Source organism: Carettochelys insculpta, chromosome 9, assembly GCF_033958435.1.
Source record: "Carettochelys insculpta isolate YL-2023 chromosome 9, ASM3395843v1, whole genome shotgun sequence".
Lineage (NCBI taxonomy): Eukaryota > Metazoa > Chordata > Testudines > Carettochelyidae > Carettochelys > Carettochelys insculpta.
The window spans coordinates 14,259,374-14,281,233 of record NC_134145.1 but is presented as its reverse complement, the minus strand read 5'-3'; the positions used below and the strand labels follow the sequence as shown (position 1 = coordinate 14,281,233).

At 38.5% G+C, this 21,860-nt stretch overlaps 1 protein-coding gene across 1 annotated transcript in view; it reads left to right on the top strand.

Annotated features, from left to right (window-relative positions):
• DAB1 (DAB adaptor protein 1) overlaps positions 1-21,486 on the top strand; it is a 277,887-nt gene extending 256,401 nt beyond the window's left edge. The window contains exons 14-18 of the mRNA XM_075003144.1: positions 1,201-1,309; positions 3,971-4,519; positions 6,003-6,130; positions 7,072-7,170; positions 17,744-21,486. Coding sequence (XP_074859245.1) covers positions 1,201-1,309; positions 3,971-4,519; positions 6,003-6,130; positions 7,072-7,155 — 870 coding nt within the window. The 3' untranslated portion in view covers positions 7,156-7,170; positions 17,744-21,486. The remainder of the gene's footprint in view (positions 1-1,200; positions 1,310-3,970; positions 4,520-6,002; positions 6,131-7,071; positions 7,171-17,743) is intronic.
• The last annotated feature ends 374 nt before the right edge of the window (positions 21,487-21,860 follow it).

Below are 21,860 nucleotides of genomic sequence, written 5' to 3'. Positions count from 1 at the left end.
CTGTCACCCGAACAATGACAGCAGTTTCCATCTCTCTGCAGCTACCTTCTGGTCTCAGCTCCTGACCTTTATACAAGCTTCTCCTATTCCTGTCCAGCTCAGCTTCCTTTTCATTCATCCTCACTGCTCCCTGGCACCTCCTCTACATGCATTCAATGATGTTAATTGGCCCACGTAGCCACTCTCAGGCATTGTGTGGGATGGACACCCCTTCATGCTGCTGCTTGGTGATGTGCAGAGATGGTCTTAGACTTTGTTTGTTTGTTTGCTTCTTTATTTGTTAAATAAATATCTAAAGATCTGAATGGTGGTGATATACAGGGCTGCAACCTGAACTGCGGCTCTCTTCACTGACATTTAGCAGAGGCATCTGCTGTGTTGTACTCTGTATAAAACTCAGATGTTCAGGAAGGAGAGCATCAGGTCAGTGGTTACAGCTTTGAATGACATCATTCATATCAAAGTCCTTCAGCTAAGGGAGGGTAGAAGGTTATAAAAACAATTGAAAAACAAAAAAGGAAATGGCTTTTAAAACAAGCTATCTGCACAATGAAATAGAGAAATTTTCCACTTCATTTTAAGCCTCAAAATAGATTGTGACATAGGGAGTATTAATATTCTCCTTTTCAAATGAAGAAATTGAGTCTCTGAGCAGTTACAGGAGCAAAAGCATTTTGAGGCATACGCAGAAATAGAGTTCAGATCTCCCATCTCCTAATCCTTATCTTTAACAGTGATACCATGCTTCTTCTAAAATGCATGACTTTGGTTCTTGGCCTTCTGATGAAATGGAGCAATTCTTCTGTAGTACAGTAATTTCATCCAGTTTTAAAATCTATTATTATTTTCCTGTGTGTATTGTCTACATTAATCCTCAGTGAAATTGTTAAGCCTCAGAATCACAGACCTTTATTTCTTACGAAGTAGGTGCCGTCAGCAATTTGCACTTGATATATGATTGTGCAAAGTATATTGTTCTTTTTCTCCATGGTGCAAGAGCTCTGTATTTTTTCACTGTTTTCCTTGTCTTGTCTTATGATGTTGCTGATCTTTTTTTTTTTTCCCTGCTGTTTCTTTATATTTGTATCTCTCTTGTTTGGAGATAAAGGGGATATGGCATCTCAGTGCCTGCCAATTCCTGATGACAGAAAAGGTAGCTGGAATGTCTCTATTGTATTTTATTTCTATCTCATTTTGTAGACTCCTGCAACTCCAGGTGATGCCTTTATCCCATCTTCATGCCAGTCACTTCCTGCTAGTGCAGACATGTTTGGTCCTGTACCTTTCAGCACTGCTCCTGTACCCTCAGGTAAGAACCTTACAGGAGCATTTAATTTAAAGATTGATTTTAGGGTTGGTCATTTTGAAGATGTGAGCTCAACTACACTGTGCAACTCAGCTATCTGTTCTATTGTACGCCTCAACATCCAAAATATAAGGGTTTTTTTTTAGAAAAAGCTCTCCACCATAGAAATGTGAAAGTACAGATCATCTTACAGTAATGTAGTTACTTACATTAACACCTTGCAGTAATGTACTTCAGAACAAAGAAATCTATGTCAGTACCACGTTGAAACTTCAAAGTATTAATTTGCTAGCCTAACATCCGATGCACTGAGAAAAGGATTAGCTCTGAAGTCTTTGGAAGTTCAAGTGTATAGTTTACATACCTACAAGCTATTATAATAGGAGACAGAAAGTTATTTAGCTTTGAATTGGAAGTAATAACACTGACATTCCAAACTGTATACAGGAAGTGATGGCAGAATTTGTGATCTTTGTTCAAACTGTTCTGTGTAACCGAAGTGTGACGTTTCAGCTAGACTTCACTATGTTCCTCATAATGTTGAAAATTCAGAGTTCCTGTAATATTCTGCACTGACATGCTGGAGATGTGGGTTTGACTCCTGATCTTGTTCTCTGGGCTCAAGGGGCTTGGAGAAGGAGTGCCTTGAATCGTTCACCAGTAGTTTTCTGGGCAGTTAACACCTTCAAGGTAGTCATGTACTGCCTCATCTGCCTCATCTGGAAATGTTACACAGTAGAAATCTTTTTATTCTACTAACATCCCTTTATTATGTTAGCACTTGAAAGTAACATATCTGATACATGGAGTAGAACCCCATAAGCACTTTGATCCTGTTTGTCAATTGCTTATAGAAGTGCCCGCCACTGTGCCTTGGTCGGAAAGGTCATAAATGCAGAGCAGTGTTATGGGATTATGGAGTGGGAAATTCCTCAGCGTTCTAACAAAGATATGGAGCTTCCGACTTCACGTTCCCCATCATAACCATTCCATGGAATACATATTCATCTGTGTTGTTATCCTTAGCTAAATGATTCCAGTATCAATTGTTTGTGATTTTTGGTTTGCTGTCTTACTCCTTTACAGTTTGCATTACCATAAACCAAAAGTAAAAGGTAAAAGCAGGGTAAGGAACACTTATTTTCAAGAAAAGGTGTCTTTTTCATTTCTATACCAGTAAAAATAAGAGGAAAGAGAGAGCCTACATTTAAAATCTTAACAAGTTAAACTTGTTAATGTAGCACTTCAGTCTCATATTAATTTAACATCATTTTGTACTAGTAAAACTTAAGCATGTTTCCTAGTTTCTTCTTTAATAGAGGTTTTCAAGATAGAGTTTTAGAAATCCTTTTATATTAAACTCATTTGAAAACTGTTGGATTCATCTTTTTTGTTTTTGTTTTAATTGCAAATGACAAACGAAGGGTTTGTACACTAGTTATAGACTCTGTACACAGCCAAGATGCCCATTAGTTTGACAAGGGAAGTTTTGTCTGAGCAGGGTCAAATCAAAATTAGAATATTTTAATGACTCCAGTTTTTAATCTTCAATTCTTTTCCCTACCTAGAGGGTTTTCATTAACAGCTATTACCCTCAGCAGATTTTGGCATCTGTTACACAGTGCTGCCTACCTCTAATTTTTAATGTGTGTAGTTTTCTTAATTCATACCATGCATGCTTAGTGACTTCTGGGTGATGAAGTAGCCAAGCTTGCTTTTTCATCTGTGTTTGGCAAGGTTATGCCTTTATCTTTTATAGACCTGGCCTCCATTATCTGTACTTCTGCAACGTTCAGGTAGAATTATTGCCAAGTGCTCTATTTTAGGGCACGCCTGAACACCATAAAGAAATACGAACTTTCTGAAATTTAGCCATTCCTTTTCTTAGGATTGCTTCTCATAAGGATCCCATATGCTTCATAATCTGCACTGTGTCCATTTTGGGGTGAAATTTTAAATGTTTGTTTTTTGTCTACAAATCTCTTAATAGTTGGAGTTCTGCCTCCATCAGCGAGAACCTCTCTAATCATGAGATACAGTATCAGTTGCAATCAAAATAGATCCCTGGGCTAATCATGATCTAGCTTGAACCAGAATGGTAAATTTGGTGCCTCTCATCTGGGTCAACATACTAAGGGCTGAACCAGCGACTTCCAGAGCGAAAAGCATGAAATGCTAAAGCATGAGCCTACAAGCTAGAGTTCTTTCCTTGGGATTGTAACAGATCCCTTTTCTCTGTGCATCTAGATTCAAGGTGTTGTAGAGTTAAATAAGACAGCATTTTTGATGTGTTGTCTAGCTCTGGAACATGCTTTATTCTTTTGTCTACCAAAATCCAAGTTAGCTAATTTTCAAGGCAAGCTGAACTCCAGTATGCTACCTATTCTCTATAGCTCATAGGAAGTGGTAGGATTCATGCGATTTGAAGCGGTGGGAAATAATTTTTTTTTTATTCTTATGAGTGGCGCTGGGGATTTTTGTTAAAATCAATCCATTTATGCTTTATTTCTTTCACTGGTTGTACACATGCTAAAAGCGTAGGATTAACACTTTTAAGAAAGTAATATATGCTGGAAAGAGTCCCTGGGATCCTAATGCAGTCTGTACCATTTTTCCTGTGGTTCATGCTTATGTGCTAATACAATCCTATTGTTGTTCTTTAAGGTTATGTTGCAATGGGAGCTGTCCTGCCTTCCTTTTGGGGACAGCAACCACTCGTTCAACAACAATTGGCCATGAGTGCTCAGCCTCCAGTTGCTCAGGTGATGCAGGGAGGACAGCCAATAGCGTGGGGCCAACCCGGTATTTTCTCTCCTACCCAGCAACCATGGCCATCTGTAGCTGGTCAGTTCCAACCAACTGCCTTCATGCCAACACAAACTGTTTTGCCTTTACAAGCAGCCATGTTTCAAGGTACCCTTGCTCCCATAGCTACTGTTCCACCTACGAGCGATTCAACCAGATCAAGTCCACAGACAGACAGGCCCAGACAGAAAATGGGAAAAGAAATGTTCAAAGATTTCCAGATGGCTCAGCCTCCACCAGTGCCATCACGAAAACCAGACCAGCCTTCCCTCAGTTGTACCTCAGAGGCCTTCTCCAGTTATTTTAATAAAGTCGGGATGGCACAGGAGTCAGATGATTGTGATGACTTTGACATATCTCAATTAAATTTGACTCCTGTGACTTCTACAACACCATCTACAAATTCACGTAAGTATCCAAATCCTTCCAGTCACAGGCTCTTGTTCAAATATGACCCACACCTCAAAGCTTTTCCCTTTTGTCTGGTGTACTTTGTTGAAACAGATGTGAGCTTAGTATCTTTATGCCTGATCAAGCTTCTTACTGGCATCGTGGAGCTAGGGAAACATGATTTAGGTCACAAGTTACAGAGGCAATTGAAATCCACAGCTTCAAAAGTTGCAAGATGAAATATAATTTTTAATAAAGGAGCAGTCTGTCTGCTCTTCAAAACAACCTTAATCTGAGCACATTTAAATGGTTAGAGAAATATTAAAACTATAAATGAGAAAATATTCATGCAATAGGGTGAAATTAATTCCTTTAGAGGTGCCCTTTTAAGTCTCTCTAAAGCCATATTTTTGGAGTCTTCAGTAGGATTTAACAGGCCTTCTTCTGCCTCTCTGTTCTGGAGTGTGAATTTCACTCCAAGAACATAAATGTGCTTATATGGTCAGACTGCAAAAAATTGTTTAAAAGGAGATTCATTATATGAGTGTGAACATTGGTTTAGATCCAACTCCCATGGAAATCACCAGAAGTCTGTTGAGTTGCAGAGGAGCTCAGTTGTACCTGATAACAATATCTTGAACATATTCAAAAGCACTCGGCACTAACCTAACTCTGGTTCCATTGTACTCAGTGATAAAACTGTTATTAACAACAGTAGAAGTCAGAGTTAAATGAACTCTGAGCTCTTTTGAAAATCCCCCCCTCATACAATTATTAACTTACATATGATGCAAATGGTTAAAGCTGTGGTGTCCAGCTCACTAGCCATTAGACCCATGGCTATTTGGCCAGTTGAGTGGGGCTAGGTGGCTTGAACAATGAGTATATTTTCACAATAATGGGCTAATTCACTCTAGCAAAACTGGTCAGACACCACAGTGTGGAAAGAAATTGTAACTTTTATTCAAATCAAAGCAGAGAGGAAGCCAGAAAAGAAAAGAAATACAGTTAGTTGTGTCTGAGTGATAGTTATAATAGTTGTGGGTGCAAGCTGATGATCGTTTCTATATGGAGACTTAGTCTTTATGGAAACTTAATGCACAGCACGCCTGGCTATGAATGTAAAGTGCCCCAGCCTACCCAGTACTAAGTGTCTGAGTGGACCCGACTGCCATGCTATGTTTCTGAAAAGGCTGAAAGAGGAAATAGGCTAGCCATTAAATTTGTTTGTTTCAAATCACAGAATTCAGACATTGATTGGTGGCATTTCCTTTCGTTGGGTAGTTGAATTTGAAGCATGGAATACAAATAAGGAATTAATGACATTTTTGTTATATGCTATTGATTTTGTTTGCTTCATTTTACAAAATACAGTTGATCAGAAAACAAACCGTTTAAGGATCTGATACTTCGGGGTTTTAAGCATGAACAGATTTTGAATCATTTGTGTGAACAAATTAATCATTTATTTCCTATTATTCTTGCCATCATCTTTGTTTAGCTCCAACCCCTGCTCCTAGACAGAGTTCTCCTTCAAAATCATCAGCGTCTCATACCAGTGACCCAACTGCAGATGACCTCTTTGAAGAGGGGTTTGAAAGCCCAAGCAAAAGTGAAGAGCAGGAGGCTGTGAGTAGATTGACTCCTAACATTAACCAGAATTTTCTAGCGAGAAAATACAAGGGAATCATTGAAAGTCATCTGGACACGTCAAACAAACATTTCAATGGGATTGGTACAGACATCTTTCATTCCAAGTGTGGTTTTGATAGCTATCTAACATTGCCTTGATATGCACAATAGTATGTATTACTATTAAGATGCTAAATTCAGAGGTGTTATATAAGGTGATGTTAGTTACCCTCAAACATCCATAAGCTTACTTACGGGAGTGTAAGGGACTCCAGGTTGATGTAGTATGCATGCTATGGAAGCAGAAGAAGATGTAAAAGTACATATGTTAAAACAATATGGTCCATATAGACTTAGGCGTTTGAACATTTTCCTGCTAGTTGCTATTCTTTTTACATACCCTGCTTGTGGGACTCTACTGTATGATTTTTCTCTGTTAAGATCCTACTACATAAAGTGAGACTGAGTAGTCCAAGGTCTGAAGATAGCTAAATGGGGATTGTAGGCCATAAACTGGCCTGATGAGTGGGGTTTGAATTATAAGTTAAAGAAAGGCTAGAGGGACCTCAGGTTGCCATAACTTAACTTCAGAAGGGATAGAAGAGGGCATGAATTACACAAGATTTGCCTATGAACTTAGTCCAAGATATGCTTTTTAAAACTCGTCCTACAGTCATTTGGAGTCTGACCAATGCCTGTTGAAGTCAGTGGCAGCTGTTTTATCCACTTCAGCAGGCATTAAATCAGTTCCTTTATGTATACATTTGAAGTCCAAGCAAATGTTATGAGTGTATTACTTGTAGGATCTCAACTTTTGTGTTTTAAAACCTACAGTAGCTGCATGTGATAGAAAGTGACCCTAGCATGAAAATAACCTTTGACTGCCTTTTTGCTTCCTATTGTTGAGAAAAAAAAAGTGTTATGTTCTTGTATTCTAGCCTGATGGATCTCAGGCCTCTTCCAACAGTGATCCATTTGGTGAGCCTACTGGTGATACTGTAAGTCCACAGGTCGGTAGCTAGATAGCGCAGGTTGTGGTAGGTATCTGTCCTTTTATTCTCTCTCCATCTTGTGGTGTTCACTTATTCTTTTACCATCACTTCCATGGATACATCATTTATTTTTGTTTTACTACACCTTTCCCTCTTCCTCTCCACTCCCCACCCCCAATTTATTCCTCATTCTCTGTGGCTTGCATGGCTTTTGCCAGAGCTGTGTGTTGCAGATTGTGCAGTTTTGTGTGTTGCAGCTGCCTGCATGTTTTAAACCAGTGATACTCCACTGCAACTTGCAAGCCGCAAGTGGCTTTTTAATGCATCTCCTGGGGCTCTTTGTAGCACATAATATTAAAACAGAGTGTGATTTAATTATTAACTGGTGTAAGTTATTAACTAATCGGGATGCTTTTACTGTGTTACTAGCAGTTTGTCATCATCTTGCACTGCTATTAACTTATTTGCTGTGAAAAATATATACATATAAATTAAATATTTCAAGTTATATTGTTTAAATATGGATAGTACTATAGTAAATGAAGCAATGAATTCATGGGGTTATAATTCTTTTGGGTAAAACTTATCACTAATTTGGCCCCTGAAGCATGAGTATCAGTGATTTAAACAAATGTACTGTGAATGCTGACTTTTTTAAGTGACCTCAGAATTTTAGGGAGTAAATACAGATTACTAGATTAAAAAGACACTGGTATTTGCACAGATGTAGCAAATTATGTGGAATAAAACATCTTGCCCACTGGAAGGAATTTCAGTAAATAAGCAAACAAATGTGTCAACACGGCCCCTTAAATAAGTCTGGCAGAGTAGTAGCGGAACTCAATTTCTTATTATGTGGGTATAAAAACATGCAGTACACATTGGAACTCTATGGTTTGGACTTCTGTAGTCCACCAACGTCTGTGGTCCAAAATCCACAAGACTGATTTCAGGCCCTGCTTAGTGACTTCTTCCCTGCCCTGCCAGAGCACTACAAGTAGGTCGCTTGCAGCACTCAAGCTCAGGGAGAGAGAGTTGGGCTGGGGGATTCTTGGGGGAAGAGGCTTGGTGGGTGGGGTACTCCATGGGGCTGTACAGGGGACTCCACAGGCATCCTATCTCTTCCCCTGAGTGTCTCTGCTCAGTCAGTGCCAACTCTTCTGTTGCCACCAGAATAGCACCACAGATGGCAGCAACAGACGGCCAGCCCTGAATCAGTGGGGATTGGTGGAGAGTGCTCCGGGGAAGAGGCAGGGTGGCTAGGGACCAGGAGCACAGCCCCAGTGGTGGGACTGGGAGTGCAGCCTCGTGGGCATGGGATTCAGTGCATTTCTGGCCATGGAGCTCTGCAGCTGCCCTGCTTCTCCCACAAAGTCCTAGTATCCATTTGGTCAATACCAGCCCCTATGTTGCCAGAAGGGCCAGCATTGACCTCGCCAGCTCTGGCAGATTCATTGGTATGGAACTGGTCAGGTTCTGATGGTGCCAGACCAGGGAGGAGTAACTTGTACTGAAGTTGAACTTCTTGGCTTTTTATGTCCTAGGTCAAATTAAAACCATCAGGAAGTGATGGTGATTTGATGCGTACATATTTTAGTCATGCTGATTTTATTAACTGATCATTACACATAAAACAGTTTTAAATCCAGTTATGGAAAAGATGATCTCTGCATCTTTTTCCTTAAAGTATGCGTTGGAAATGTAGCACCTAGTGAAAGTTCTGTGAAGCACTCATAAGTATTTTCAGTTTGTTGTATATATTTTTCAAAGAGATAGTGATGAATGTCAGACATTGTGATTCCATCCAAATATGTTTTAATGTTACTATTTAAATATTATGCTTATTAATTAACTTGGTTGTTTTGTCATTCATATTTTTAACACTGGAATATGTGATTTAATATTGCCTATGTACAAGCTGATGCTGGTACAAATCCCTAACACTGGTTGAATAACTTTCCTTTTTGGTCTAGACACAACACTATATTCAACAGCCATTTGTGTATCTTCAGCAAAAATAAGTTATTTCTTCTGAAAATGAATAGTTGTTTCAGCAATCAGCTTGCTTAATATATCTGGTAAAAGAATTTAAGATAGCTTCGATATGGTACACTTTGGGTGGCATTTAGATTATCTCCTATGAATACATAATACAGTGTAAAAAGTATCACATCAATCCTGAGTGGCACAAAGATGACAGCGTGGGAAACCAAAGTGGCTCTAAAGCATGTTTATGCCTTCCTAAATTCAGTAACTAAGGATGTTGGAATGGAATCCAAAACAATTCAAGTCAAAGCATCCAGAAGGGCAATGTAAATGAGCTAGAGATGCTTTCTAAGGATCATTCCACCGCAGGATTTGGTGCACCACATGGTAATTCAGCTCCATCTTTTTCTGCTCCCTTCTGCCCCATCCAGCATTGACACAGCCCCTGTGCTGGTGATTTGGGTATTGCTAGAAGCTGCTCTGACACCTTTGTGTCTTTCCAGGAGTCCATCATCCTGAACCTTAATTGGACATCAAAGATCTGGCCCTTTATCTCATATTACAGTGTCTGTGCAAAGCAAATTCTTGGATGTTTCAAGAATTCATTTCAAATTCAAATGTTTGTTGATTACTATTATTAAGTATCAGGATCAAGGTAATTTTCAAAATTCTCTGACGGTATTGACAAATTTCTCCTCCTGATTTGTTGGCAGATACGAAGATGGCTCATCTTCTGTAAGCCAGTGTTTCATGCACGTTTTACTTCTCTCTGCTACTGCAGGTTGCGTGTGACAATCATGTAAATCTGTTGTTACATATTAGATTAGATTATAAGCTCCTTGTGGCAGAGATGGCTTTTTTGTTCTGTTTGTACATTGCCAAGAACATTGGGGAGAACTATAGTTCTACATCTACAGTACTACAAGTGATACTAATAGTTTCTAGTTGATTTCTTTGTTGTCATTCATTTTGGGCCTAGCCAATAATATATGTTCACAATTCAAACTAACACACATCATTGATACATCATATAACTCTGGCTGATATAAAATGTCATTACTATTTATTAGTTGCATTGCACTAATGTCTAGGGACACTAGCCATGGACCAGGGATGCGAACACAGAAAAAAAGTACAGTTCCTGCCCCAAAGAGCTTACAATCAAAATACCATAGTGTCTCAGTGCAGTACCATTCAGCAGCAGACAAAGAAATCCACTTGCTCAGAAGCATTGTATCATCAATGAAATGGGGAGACAGGCCTAAATTCAGCAGAGACTCCATGGAGAATTTTTAATTCAGTGCCTAAAACAGTGTATATGTCCATCAAAGCATTTTTGGCCTCATTGTAATGAGAAACATATTCTAGTGCAAAAGAAGAACAGTGATTACAATCTGTGTGGAGGATAGGTTTATATATCTTTGACCATCCATCCCATTTGTATATTAGGTATTTCTTGCACTAAAGAACTGGGCTCTGAAACATACTCTAGTGCAAAAGAACTGTGATTACAGTCTGTGTAGAGGATAGGTTTATATATCTTTCTTTGACCAGCCATCCCACTTGTATATTAGGTATTTCTTGCAATAAAGAGCTGGGCTCTGAAATGATCACGTGATTTCATCTACCTTTAATATATAATATAATATAATATATAATAAAAGGTAGATGAAATCATGTGATCATTTCAGAGCTTAGCTCTTTATTGCAAGAAATACCTAATATACAAGTGGGATGGATGGTCTTCCAAGACCATATTGTTTTCCATGTTGTTTTAGCTATGTTGATCATAGGTTATTAATGATACAAGACCAACAGAGTTCTGTGCAGCTAAAAAGCTTGTTTCTTTCACTGATGGACCTTGGTCCTATAAAAGACATTACCTCACCTACTTTGTCCTTTCCAAGAACACAGTATTCTGTGATACGTTATGAAAGGATTTCAGAGTTTATCTGTTGCCAGCATCTTTGTAATCAATTGTGCACGTACAATATCTTCTTTCGCAGTGTATTCAGGTACAGCATAGTCACCTATTTGATATTTCTTAATCTGATTTATTTCCTATTTTAGCAATTTAGTTTCTGTTTCTTACAGTCTTAGGTGTATGTTGGCATCTATCAATAGCTATCTCCATCTGAATTTCTTCTCATCCTCTTGCAGTCTTAAACTGAACCTGTGAAACTTCTTATCACACAGCAGCTATTATCACAACTAACCTGTTTAGTAATGGCTGTTGAAAGCTTGGTAAATCTGACATTTATTGATAAGTTATATCTTTGACCCACTGTTACTTGAGACCAAAAGCAGACAGGCCTGACTTCACAACTCAAGGAAGTTTGAGTATTCAGAAATATTCTTAATAAGAATTGTGTTCAGGCGTATACTCTCTGGTTTAGAAAAGCAAATGTGGGAAGTGATTGCACAGAAAGGAGGAAAATAAAAACAGTGGATAACAAGAATGCTTTCATTAGCTGGCTTTTGATTTATGCTTAGATCGCATAATGCTTTTGTTCTTTCTGGATACCCTTGGTGAAAGAGGGAGGAAAAAAGAAAATATTTGTTTAGCTACAGATTCTGTAAAATAAGCTAGATATCTTATTTCTCAGAAGTGTACTCAAAGTACTATTAACAGGAGAAAAAGCATTTTCAATTATTCTGCCTTAGACCCTGTGGCTGCCTTCACCGTATGTAAAAATTTGGGCTGGATCCTGAGATTTATCGCATACCTGTGGCTTGTACTGATGTGGAAGTTGCTTGTCCTCAGTACATTTCAAATTCCTGTTCAGCCACTAACTGTCCATGAGTATTGACAGTAATCTTCATCAGCATACTGATTCTATGTCAAGCAACACTTGATAGTTTCAGTGGTGGATATCAACAGAAGGAAGTGTTACGTTGTGGTGTCGTGATGTAATGGGCTCAACTCATCGCAAAGGTGCCTCCTGCTGATTGGTCTGGGAATTAGCTTGTTTTCCTCTGCAGGACGCCTCCTTCTGGCTGGTGCATTGAGGACCACTGCTCTCTTCTGATGATCACCTCTGGTTTCACATTATCATCTAGCTTGTGGCATCCTCTTCAGGATACTGCCCTCCAGCAGTGACCACTATAGTAATCTCTTCCCCTTCCTGGGGATTCAGTAGTCCTAGTTCATTCCATGGCACCCACCGCTGTGGCCCAGTGAAGCCTTGGTCTAACCCCTCACATCAGGGCAAACTATAGTTTATTAGGACCACCCTGGTGTGGCTAGGTGCAGTACAAGGAGAAAGAAAGGGACTCAGGCCCACCCACTATTCTGAGTTCCAGCCCAGGGACCCTCTGGCAGCAGCATCATTCTGCCCTTCTCTTCTCTCCTCTCAACAGCCTTGCTCACTTACCCCGTGGCCCCTGAACCTTCTGGGCCTCTATTGTGGGTCCAGCGGTCTGGCAAGCCTCAGGCTGGAGCCTCTCCCTAGCCCTCCTTAGTCTGCCCAGCACTGTCCTACTGAATTGCTTACTCTGTCTGGGAGCTGGTCCTGCCCCTTCCCTGGCTAGGGCCTAACTGAGCCAGCTTTGCTGGAGCAGCTTCTTATATATTCTGGAAAGCTGTCCCCTGATTGTCTCCCACCAGGAGCCCTTCATTCATTTGATGTGTGGAACTGCTCATGCTCCCTTCAGCCCACCTTATCCCTTTTCTTTCAGTAGTGGGAACTTCCCCTACTACAGATGGTATGAAGGGAGCTTTGGCTTTTTGACATCAGTGGATTTGGTTCATCTGTAACCAACATTTCAAGAGTATAGATGTTAACAATGGAAGTAACTTTCCTATATCATTTGAATGTGAACCCTGTTCCCTGCTATCTTAGTACCACGAAAATAATATTCTCCTTTGTAGGCTATGTGGATTAATTCTTGCAGAAGAGTAAGATCTGAAAGTGAAAGAGTGTAAGGTATTCTTTGGCACCACAGTTATTTCAACACAAGCCATTTAAAATAATGAAGTAAATGCAATGATCAGTGTTTGTGAATGTGAAGTAGCTGTCTTGTGATTGTCAGCAAAGCATCACAAAAAAAAATTTAGAATTAATCAGCTTCCTAGAAAAGATATGCCTCTGATGTCTCGAGTATATGCAGACACCTGTAAGATCTCAAACTAAGTCACGGTCATGATGCTGTTGTCATCACTGACCTATGTCATTAGTCAAACAATTGACTGTCTACTGGTGTCCAGTTCTCAGTGGTAAGAGAACACCATGTGACCTCCTTGAAAAGAGTTCATACCACCTTTATCAGTTCCAAAATGGACTATTATAAGCCAACCTTCCTAGGCTTTTGCATCAGAGTTAAAGTTTCTGCAGATCTTGAGCCATGCTAAGCATGGTGAAGAACCATAGAGTGCATGATATATTGATCCTGTGCAGCCTGTCTTGTCTTTCCATCAACTTCAAGGTTCTGGCATTGTACTGGGAGTCCTAGAATGAAATACACTCATCTCAGAGATTTCTTTCCATGACCCACAGTTGATGGTCAATCAGTCAAACCTAAGTAGAGCTTAGGTAGAAACTGACACAGTTGGTGGTAGCTCTTTTTCTGCAGTTAGCAATAGACTCTAGAACACACACTGAAAGGAAATCATGAAGAGTTCCAGCAGGCTCTGTGCAGGCCCAGTCACCTCTTCACCAGAGTATTTACCAAAGAACCTGAAAAGGAAGTTAATAGCAGCAGCACAATTGTAGATAGCAACCATAAACACCAGGACCAAACAGGAGGGGTTCTCTTTCTGGATGGGTCCTATTTGTCCTGACAGGATGCCTCACTTAGGAGTCACTTTCCTGTTTGTATCTTCTTCCATTACCACTCTTGCACCATCCCACATTGAGAGGAAGGTAGAAGGCTTAGAGAATTACATTGCGGGAACCATTAAATTCTGTTGCCCTTAAGTGATATTTCATCTGAGTTTTGATAGAAAGTCACTCTGTAAGACGAATACTTTTCATTTCTGCTTTCCTCATCCCTGTAGCCATACAGTGTGTGTGGTGTTTGTGAGGAGGGTCTACCTGTGGTTTTGAGAAAATGAAAAGAGCGTGCTCTTTTGAATCTGCTTTCCAATCTCTCTCTCTTTTTTGGTTCAGGATCTTTCTGTCCCTTTGTGTTCTCCTTTGCTCCTCTCCAAAGCATTATTGTTAATTTTTCGCAGCTGGGGAATAATCAACAACGACCGTCTGAATTTTCTCAGACTAACATTAGAAGATCATTCACCATCTCTGGCAAAAACAGACCTCATTGAGAAGGTCATCTGGAACCTTAACAATTAGTCTCTTGTTCTGGCATCAGGAAGTGAATCCCTATTAAAGGAGAGAGAAGAGTACCTAATCCCATGCTTTATCAGGACTCTAGGATAACAGGAAAAAATATAAATAAAGTCAGAGTGACATTATGATTACTTTAGCCATCTTAAATATATGTTCAGTATCAACACTGGGTGAAAGTAATAAGTTAAGCATGTCTAATGTTGATACGTCTTTGTGCCTAATACGCTGGAGAAATTATTGAAGAAGAATTTATTCTGACAGATATGTAAATCTCCTATATGATTACAAGGTCAACGAGACCTTGGGGATCTGCCACTTAAGTGCATCTGCATAAGTTAAAGTTATTAGACGACAGCTTTAATAACTGCACGTGACATTTTCAGAGTTTTTTTTTTTCTTTGTAGCATTTAATAACTGGAATTCCCAGTTCTGGATCAATCATCACGTTTTACCCCTATCCTAGACTCAACCAATGCTGAAAGAGTGGCCTATTTGTGTCACATTTCTTATGCTAATTAGTACTGATTTTTTCTGGACTACCCATGATCATTCTGTCAGTCCTTTGTCTACTGTGCTTGAAAATTTGGAATAGTGGAATATTCCTCAGAACGAAGCATATAAACCATAGTTCTGATCATCACTTCTGGATACCTTTAATTTTTTTGAGGTCACAACATATGTGCATTTCCAATAGGAAATCTTTTTTTAACCCTTAAACAAATAATTCTGGAGATGATTTTTCTGTTTCTCAGTTACTATAGTTTTTTCAAGGGCTTGGCATGGGTAGGAGAGGGACAGCCAAACCTTTATAACATACAGCAGTTTTTAGGAGTAAAGGGAAGAAAGACACAAAGTGAAAGATGAGCTTCCACTGAGATGTGTGGAAGGAGTTCACACTTTATCATAGAATCATAGAGTTGGAAGAGACCTCAGGAAGTCATCAAGTCCAACCGCCAGCTGAAAGCAGGACCAATCCCAACTGAATCATCCCAGCCAGGTCTTTGTCACACCCAGATTCTACCACTTCCCTATATAACCCATTCCAGACTTTCACTACACTCCTAGGCTGGGGTTACATGTGCCCCTTCCTTTTGAAAGATGCTAATGAGGTGGTGCAATGACTATTTTCAAATCGCGCACCACCCGTAGAGACGGGACCTTCCGAAAGGACCCCATCCCAGTTTTCGAAGCAGATCGGAAGAAGTACTTTCAAAAACTCGGGGGGGGGTCCTTTCAGAAGGTCCTGTCTCCACGGGCGCCACACGATTCGAAAAGCCACACTTTCGAATCGCTGTGGCCTCCATTATGTTAATGAGGCGCTGCATATTAATTGCAGCGACTTATTAGCATCTTTTGAACCCACTCATCAACATGTCCCTTTCAAAAGGAAGGGGCACGTGTAGACACAGGGCTAGTGAAATAGTGTTTCCTAATATCCAACTTGACCTCCCCCACCACAACTTGGGGCAATTGCTCCTTCTTCTCTCATCTGTCACCACTAAGAATAGCCTCTCTCCATCCTCTTTGGAACCCCTCTTGTGGCAGTTGAAGGCTGCTATCAAATCCCCTCTCACTTTTCTTTTCTGTAGAATAAATAAGCCCCAAACTCTCAACCTCTCCTCATAAGTCATGCGCTCCAGCCCCCTAATCAATTTTGTTGCCCTCTGGTAGACTCTCTCTCTCCAGTGCATCTATATCCTTTCTGTAATGGGGGGGCCCAGAATTGGATGCAGTACTCCAGTGCCAAATAAGGGGGAATAATCACTTCCCTAGCTCTGCTGACAATGCTCCTGCTAATGCAGCCCACCATGCTGTTCATCTTCTTGTTTACAAGGGCACACTGTTGGGTCGTATCTAGCTTTTCATCTACTGTAATCCTCATGTCCTTCTTTGGGAAACGTGTCTCCCATGGAGAGTAACAGTAGGGCAGGATTTTATTAATTTGGACCAGGAATGTGAAATGAGTCATATAGACCAGGTGTGGGTTGAATCACTGCAAATGGAGACACAGCAATGACTAAAGGAGAGAAAGATACCCACCAACATTTGCTCCTCTGTTGAAGAACAGTCAACAGGGAAGAACCTTTAAAAGCCTTGAGAATCTTCACTGCTGTAAAGTCACAGGGGAATGAAAGATTCCTTTTTTTTTTTCTCCAGAGAAACTCCTTAGCACGCAGACCAGCAGCTTGGCCATTGTGCTGAGCCGAGGTTTGAGTTGTGAGTAATTGACAATTCAGGATGTATGTGTGCAGGTTCAGGAAGATGGGCTTCTGTTGATATACATTCAGCAGTTTACTTTTGCAATTGCAGTGGTTAGAAACGAATGAGTAGCCACTAACTCACCACCATAAGCTTTCACCATTGGTCAGCTCAGTTTGCCAAACCCTATAACTTTTGTTTTGTGTTAGCTTTTGCTGTCCTCCATTCAGTGCGAATCTGATTCTAACATGGCTAAATTTAACTTCATACCAGGCTATTTGAATATTTATCTTAGCGTGGAATGTTAATGCAATGTGGCATCAATTAGTCTTTCTGCCTATCTTGTTCTCTTTTTAAGTGTCATTTTCACTTTAATAAATTAGTTTCTGAAAATGAAGTAGAGGAGAGTCCTACTGTATCTTGCAGCCAGAATGAATATGATATCAAGTAAACACAACATCAAATATGAAATATCAGTCTGAAGACATGACATTTTTCTGTTTCTAAGAAATTCATACTAAAATGGCTATTTAGCATAACAGCATGCTTTCCTCTACTTACGGAATAATTAGACTTATCAACCCCTGCAAAATTAACTTTCATGGTTTTCATATAGAGAACTCATAACATGTATAGTGAAAATGTAAAGTTCATTCAGTCTAAATCTAAGTGCAGTGTCATGAGTTCGTTCTTACAATGGCAGTTCTATATAAACCATATAAAAATATCCAGCTTTGTTTTGTGCTTTAACGTTGGGTTAGATCCTTAACCTGACATTAGTTGAGTTGTGATTGGCAGCAGCTGAGGATCTGGACCATGAACTTCAAAATATCTAGATATATAATTATCTCTGAACTTCTTCACACATACAACCCTAGGAATGCCTCCTGAGGATCAGTGTATGGTGCACAGAGTAAAGTTTAATTGAAGCTCAGTATATTTGTGAAACTACTCTGAGGTAATGCTGAATTGTTCTTTCCATAAAAATTCCTACAGGAATAGATAGTCATTCAACACATCAAGGAAAATAAACTTTCGTAATTGTTACCCTTGGGTTTTATCTCTAGATGCATTGCTATTTATAAGCAGATATTCCAAAAATGTCCTGAGACATCTCTGCTTATTTTTATTTTTATTGTCCTCAGGAAACAGAACCTCTCTACGCCCAGATCAACAGACCTAAGAAATAGCATCAATATAGGCTTGTGGCGCTTCAAGACTCAAGTGAAAAAATCTACACCCTGACAAGCCTATTGGCTCTTATGCTTGTTTTTGATGGATCTTGTCTGACAAAGGAAAGAGGATTGCCCTACCAAATGTACCTGACAGTTTTTGGCAACCAATGGCTATTTTTTATGGCAGCACAAACATAAAAATGAGCCCTGCTTATCATTCCAAGTGTTTGAGTTCCGAGCGCCCACAATACGAAGTCTTACTCTGTTCTTCATTTAAACTTTTGTCTCTTCTTTACAGCCCACCTGAACAATGGTCATTTGAAATTGAACAAGTATTAGCCATTGTTTTTCTTTTGAGAAAAAAAAAAAAGAAGGCATAATCCTATGTAGCAATGGCATCATCATTCAGCAGCCTTCCAGGCACAAGTCTGCACTTTTTATGTCATGGTGACATGTTTCTCATTGTCAAATTTATGTCAGGCTAATTTTGACATTATAGTTCCCTCACTCCCCCTCACCTTCGTGTTGGCATATTTAAAGAAATACAGGTTGTGTTTGTTTGTTGTTTTTTTCTTATTCTGTTGTTTTGTATAGGTAACAGAATTTAACAGTAAAATGCCTCCTATGGAAATGATTCTTAACTTGAAACCGCAGAGTAAAACTGTGTTGATTATCCATCCTAGTTAAAAGCATTGCCAAATGGACCTTTAAGTTATAGCACACCATGAGGAAGAATTGCTGCTTTTCTGTTTGAATACTCCTTGAGTGGGTGGAAAAAGGACATCAAATCCCATTGATGAAAGAGGTGAAAAATATATTATTTCCTAGGAAACTCATAAAACAAGTACAGTAAAGGAATATTTTTTATTTCTTCGCTATCTTGCTGCTGTAATGCTATGCAGACAAGTGTTTTTTTCTCTGTGTGCCATTTTTGAAGAAAAAAATCGTTTGCCAAATAATTCTGGTATAATTCTGGTTTATGGATTTTTAGACGACAGACTTTATAAGTGGGACAATGAAGGCATGAATTTTGGAATAACAAACTGATTCTGTGATCAAGTTGTTCATCTTTATCACTTTTTGTACATCAGAAAATTCAAATGGGGTTTTTATTTTATATCTTGGAAAAAAAATTGTACCGTTAAACTCTTTAAATGTTTAAAGGGAAATGGCTTTAAGGAGTTCAGATGAAAATTACCAGTTTTTTGTAAATATAAATGTTATTAAATTTCTTTTAATAATGCCATTACACTGTAGAGAAGGTAGCAAATTGCAGTCCTTGAGAGGTGTGGCAAACCCAATTTGTGGTTCTTGCATCACTTATGTTTTTTCACATGCGTATTATAGGCAGAAGCTCAGGCGCATCTGCCAACAGCAATTAGCTTGTCAGCAACTACTAAAATTGATGGGAACACAAGATTTTATGGTATAGCTTTTTCCACAAGTATTCATTCTCCATACAAAAATAATTCATATTTCATAGACATTTCTTTTATTCTGAAATCTCTAGTGGAAGTCATCCACCTGTTTACACACAGAACAGAAGAATTTAAAAACTCCTTTTTTTACATTTATGAAACGGAAGTGCAGTGTTTGCGTTCATATGTTAGCACATGATTTTCATAAAGAAACTATATATTTTTGCCCTACAGAGAATTGTTATACAGGTCAAATGTGTTTTCCTGATGTTCCTATGCAGTTACAGTATATTGAATTTAGTGGTTTAACACTAACAATAATATTAAAGCAAACAATTAATCTGTTTTTAGGGTTATTGTGCAGATTTTGTTTTTAACTTGAAATGTTAGGATTTATATTTCTGTCATTGATTTAAATAGACCTGAAGTTGTAAATCTTTTACTTTCTTTCATCTCTATATAAGCTAAAAAGGGTTTAGAAGACAGCATATTTACTGTGAACAAAGAAAGCTGAAAGATGAACTGGTGACTGTTGATATGTATATCCAAATCTCATAACATGATTCCAATCTCTTATTATGAAATAGGTAAAATAGAGAATTGTGAGTTACAGAAATACATGAATGACATATTACATATGAGTAGACCTAATAACCCTGCAGAGAAGAGATCTTATCCTCCAGTCCATCAACATTTGATGCATACTCTATAGGCATCAATATATACTTGCAGCAAAGTCATATTTTCACATCAGAAGAAAGATGCAAACAGTTTTCTAACTGTAGGAGTTAAATCAAAACCAGATGATTGCGTGGTTTGGGATTAAAATAAGGAAAAATATTTCAAAAGGGCATCTCTTTTTAAGGATATTTTCACAATTTTGATCTCAATATATAGTGTTACTTTTCTTTCTCAATATGACTTTTCTAGGTTTTGTCTTGCAGTATTGAATCACAAAGACATAATTTTGATTCCTCATAAACATTCAAAGTGTTCTGCAGTCTATTTTCAGTTATACAGTAAAGTGTTTAAAGAAGAGGAAAAGTAGAGTCAAGACTCTGCATCCATTGATATTACATATCTAGGGCTCAAATAAGAAAAGTAGGTACAAACTGAATGTGGCTGAGATTTTAAGTTGACTTCTATGAAAAACAGTAGTCAACATTGTCATGGACAATTTTTTATTTTAACCAACGTTTTTAAAAATTGCATCTATAGCTACCATATTACCATTATCACTAGAATGCCCTTCCTTGTCACAGTTAAGATGTTGATGTGCAGAGGAATGTTGGGAGTCCACATTGCACCAGTATTGTAGATAAATAGCTGATCCAGCTTGTGTGATTGTTTATACCTTCATCCTTTACTAGCACTAAATTTGTCACTTTAAATTTAAAAACCAGGGAATCCCACCCAACATCCTCTTTCTGTCCCCAGACGTTTTTGATCTTTACATGTCATGAAAAATATTTTGATAGATCATAGCCATCCACGTTTCTGATAAAATCTGTCATCTAATAATTTATTGGGCACCTTCTTTGCAAAAATGTTTGCTCTGTGATTTTCATTCATTTTTATTTCTGCATTCTGACACATATATTTTTTAATAAAGATGAGAAAGATAAAGTGACTGTTGCAGTATGTTTCGATACCTACTTTAACTTTACCTCAGATGATAACCATTTGTTAACGTATATGGACACATTATTTTTAATTTTATGTGTAATGCGTTCAGCAAAATAGAACAACAAATTTTTAGAAATTTTCCATTAATTTCTGTAACACACCCTGTAGTACTGTTACAAATAAAAATGTTTAAAAAAATCAGTGTCATTCAACATAATTTGTTCCCTAGTCTATCCATTGCAGAAAGCTTTGCGGCTCGGAGGGAGATTTTCTTAGCTGCTGCCACAATTAAAGGTTATTGGGGCTGCACATGGAAATTAACTGACCTGTTTTGTCCAGTGAGTGGTGCCATAAGATGTGTCAGTGAAATTTAAGGAGAATCTTTTTTTAAAAGAAATTTTTATGCTATCTTCTCTTATCCAAAAGAGGTCAATAACAAAGAAGTATCCCATCTTCCTTCAGATTATATTGAATTATTATTCGCTTAAATGTATGCATACGGTTTGATAAGAATTTAATCCCATTTTATGCTGCGATAGTAAATGCATACAAAAGCTCTTCGAATGGTAACAGTCAATGTATTTATATATTAGATAAATATTAGTTAATTTTTGGAAAGTTTTTTTTAAGAAAAATTTAAGAAATGCAATGTAATTTAGGTTCTGACCATTTAAGTACAGTAATAAATATATATTGTCTTAATTTGACATGACTGTCTATCTTCTTATACTTTTGCCCTTTAATATGTGACTTCATATGTTTTTGAGGCCAGAATGGATTGTTTGGACCATCTACAGTAAACTCTTTCATATCCAGCATTCTACTTTCTGGAACTGGGATTTTAACCATAAGTAAATTTTTAGTTAGGTTTTCTATAAGTACAGCATAGTGAAAGTAAACACAAGTATCAGAGAGGTAGCCATGTTAGTCTGTAGCTTCGGGAACAACAAGAAATCCTGGGCGGGGACACTTCAATCTCCCTGGACACTCAGTAGCAGATCTAAGGGTAGCAGTCCTGAAACAAAGAAATTTCAAAAATCAGA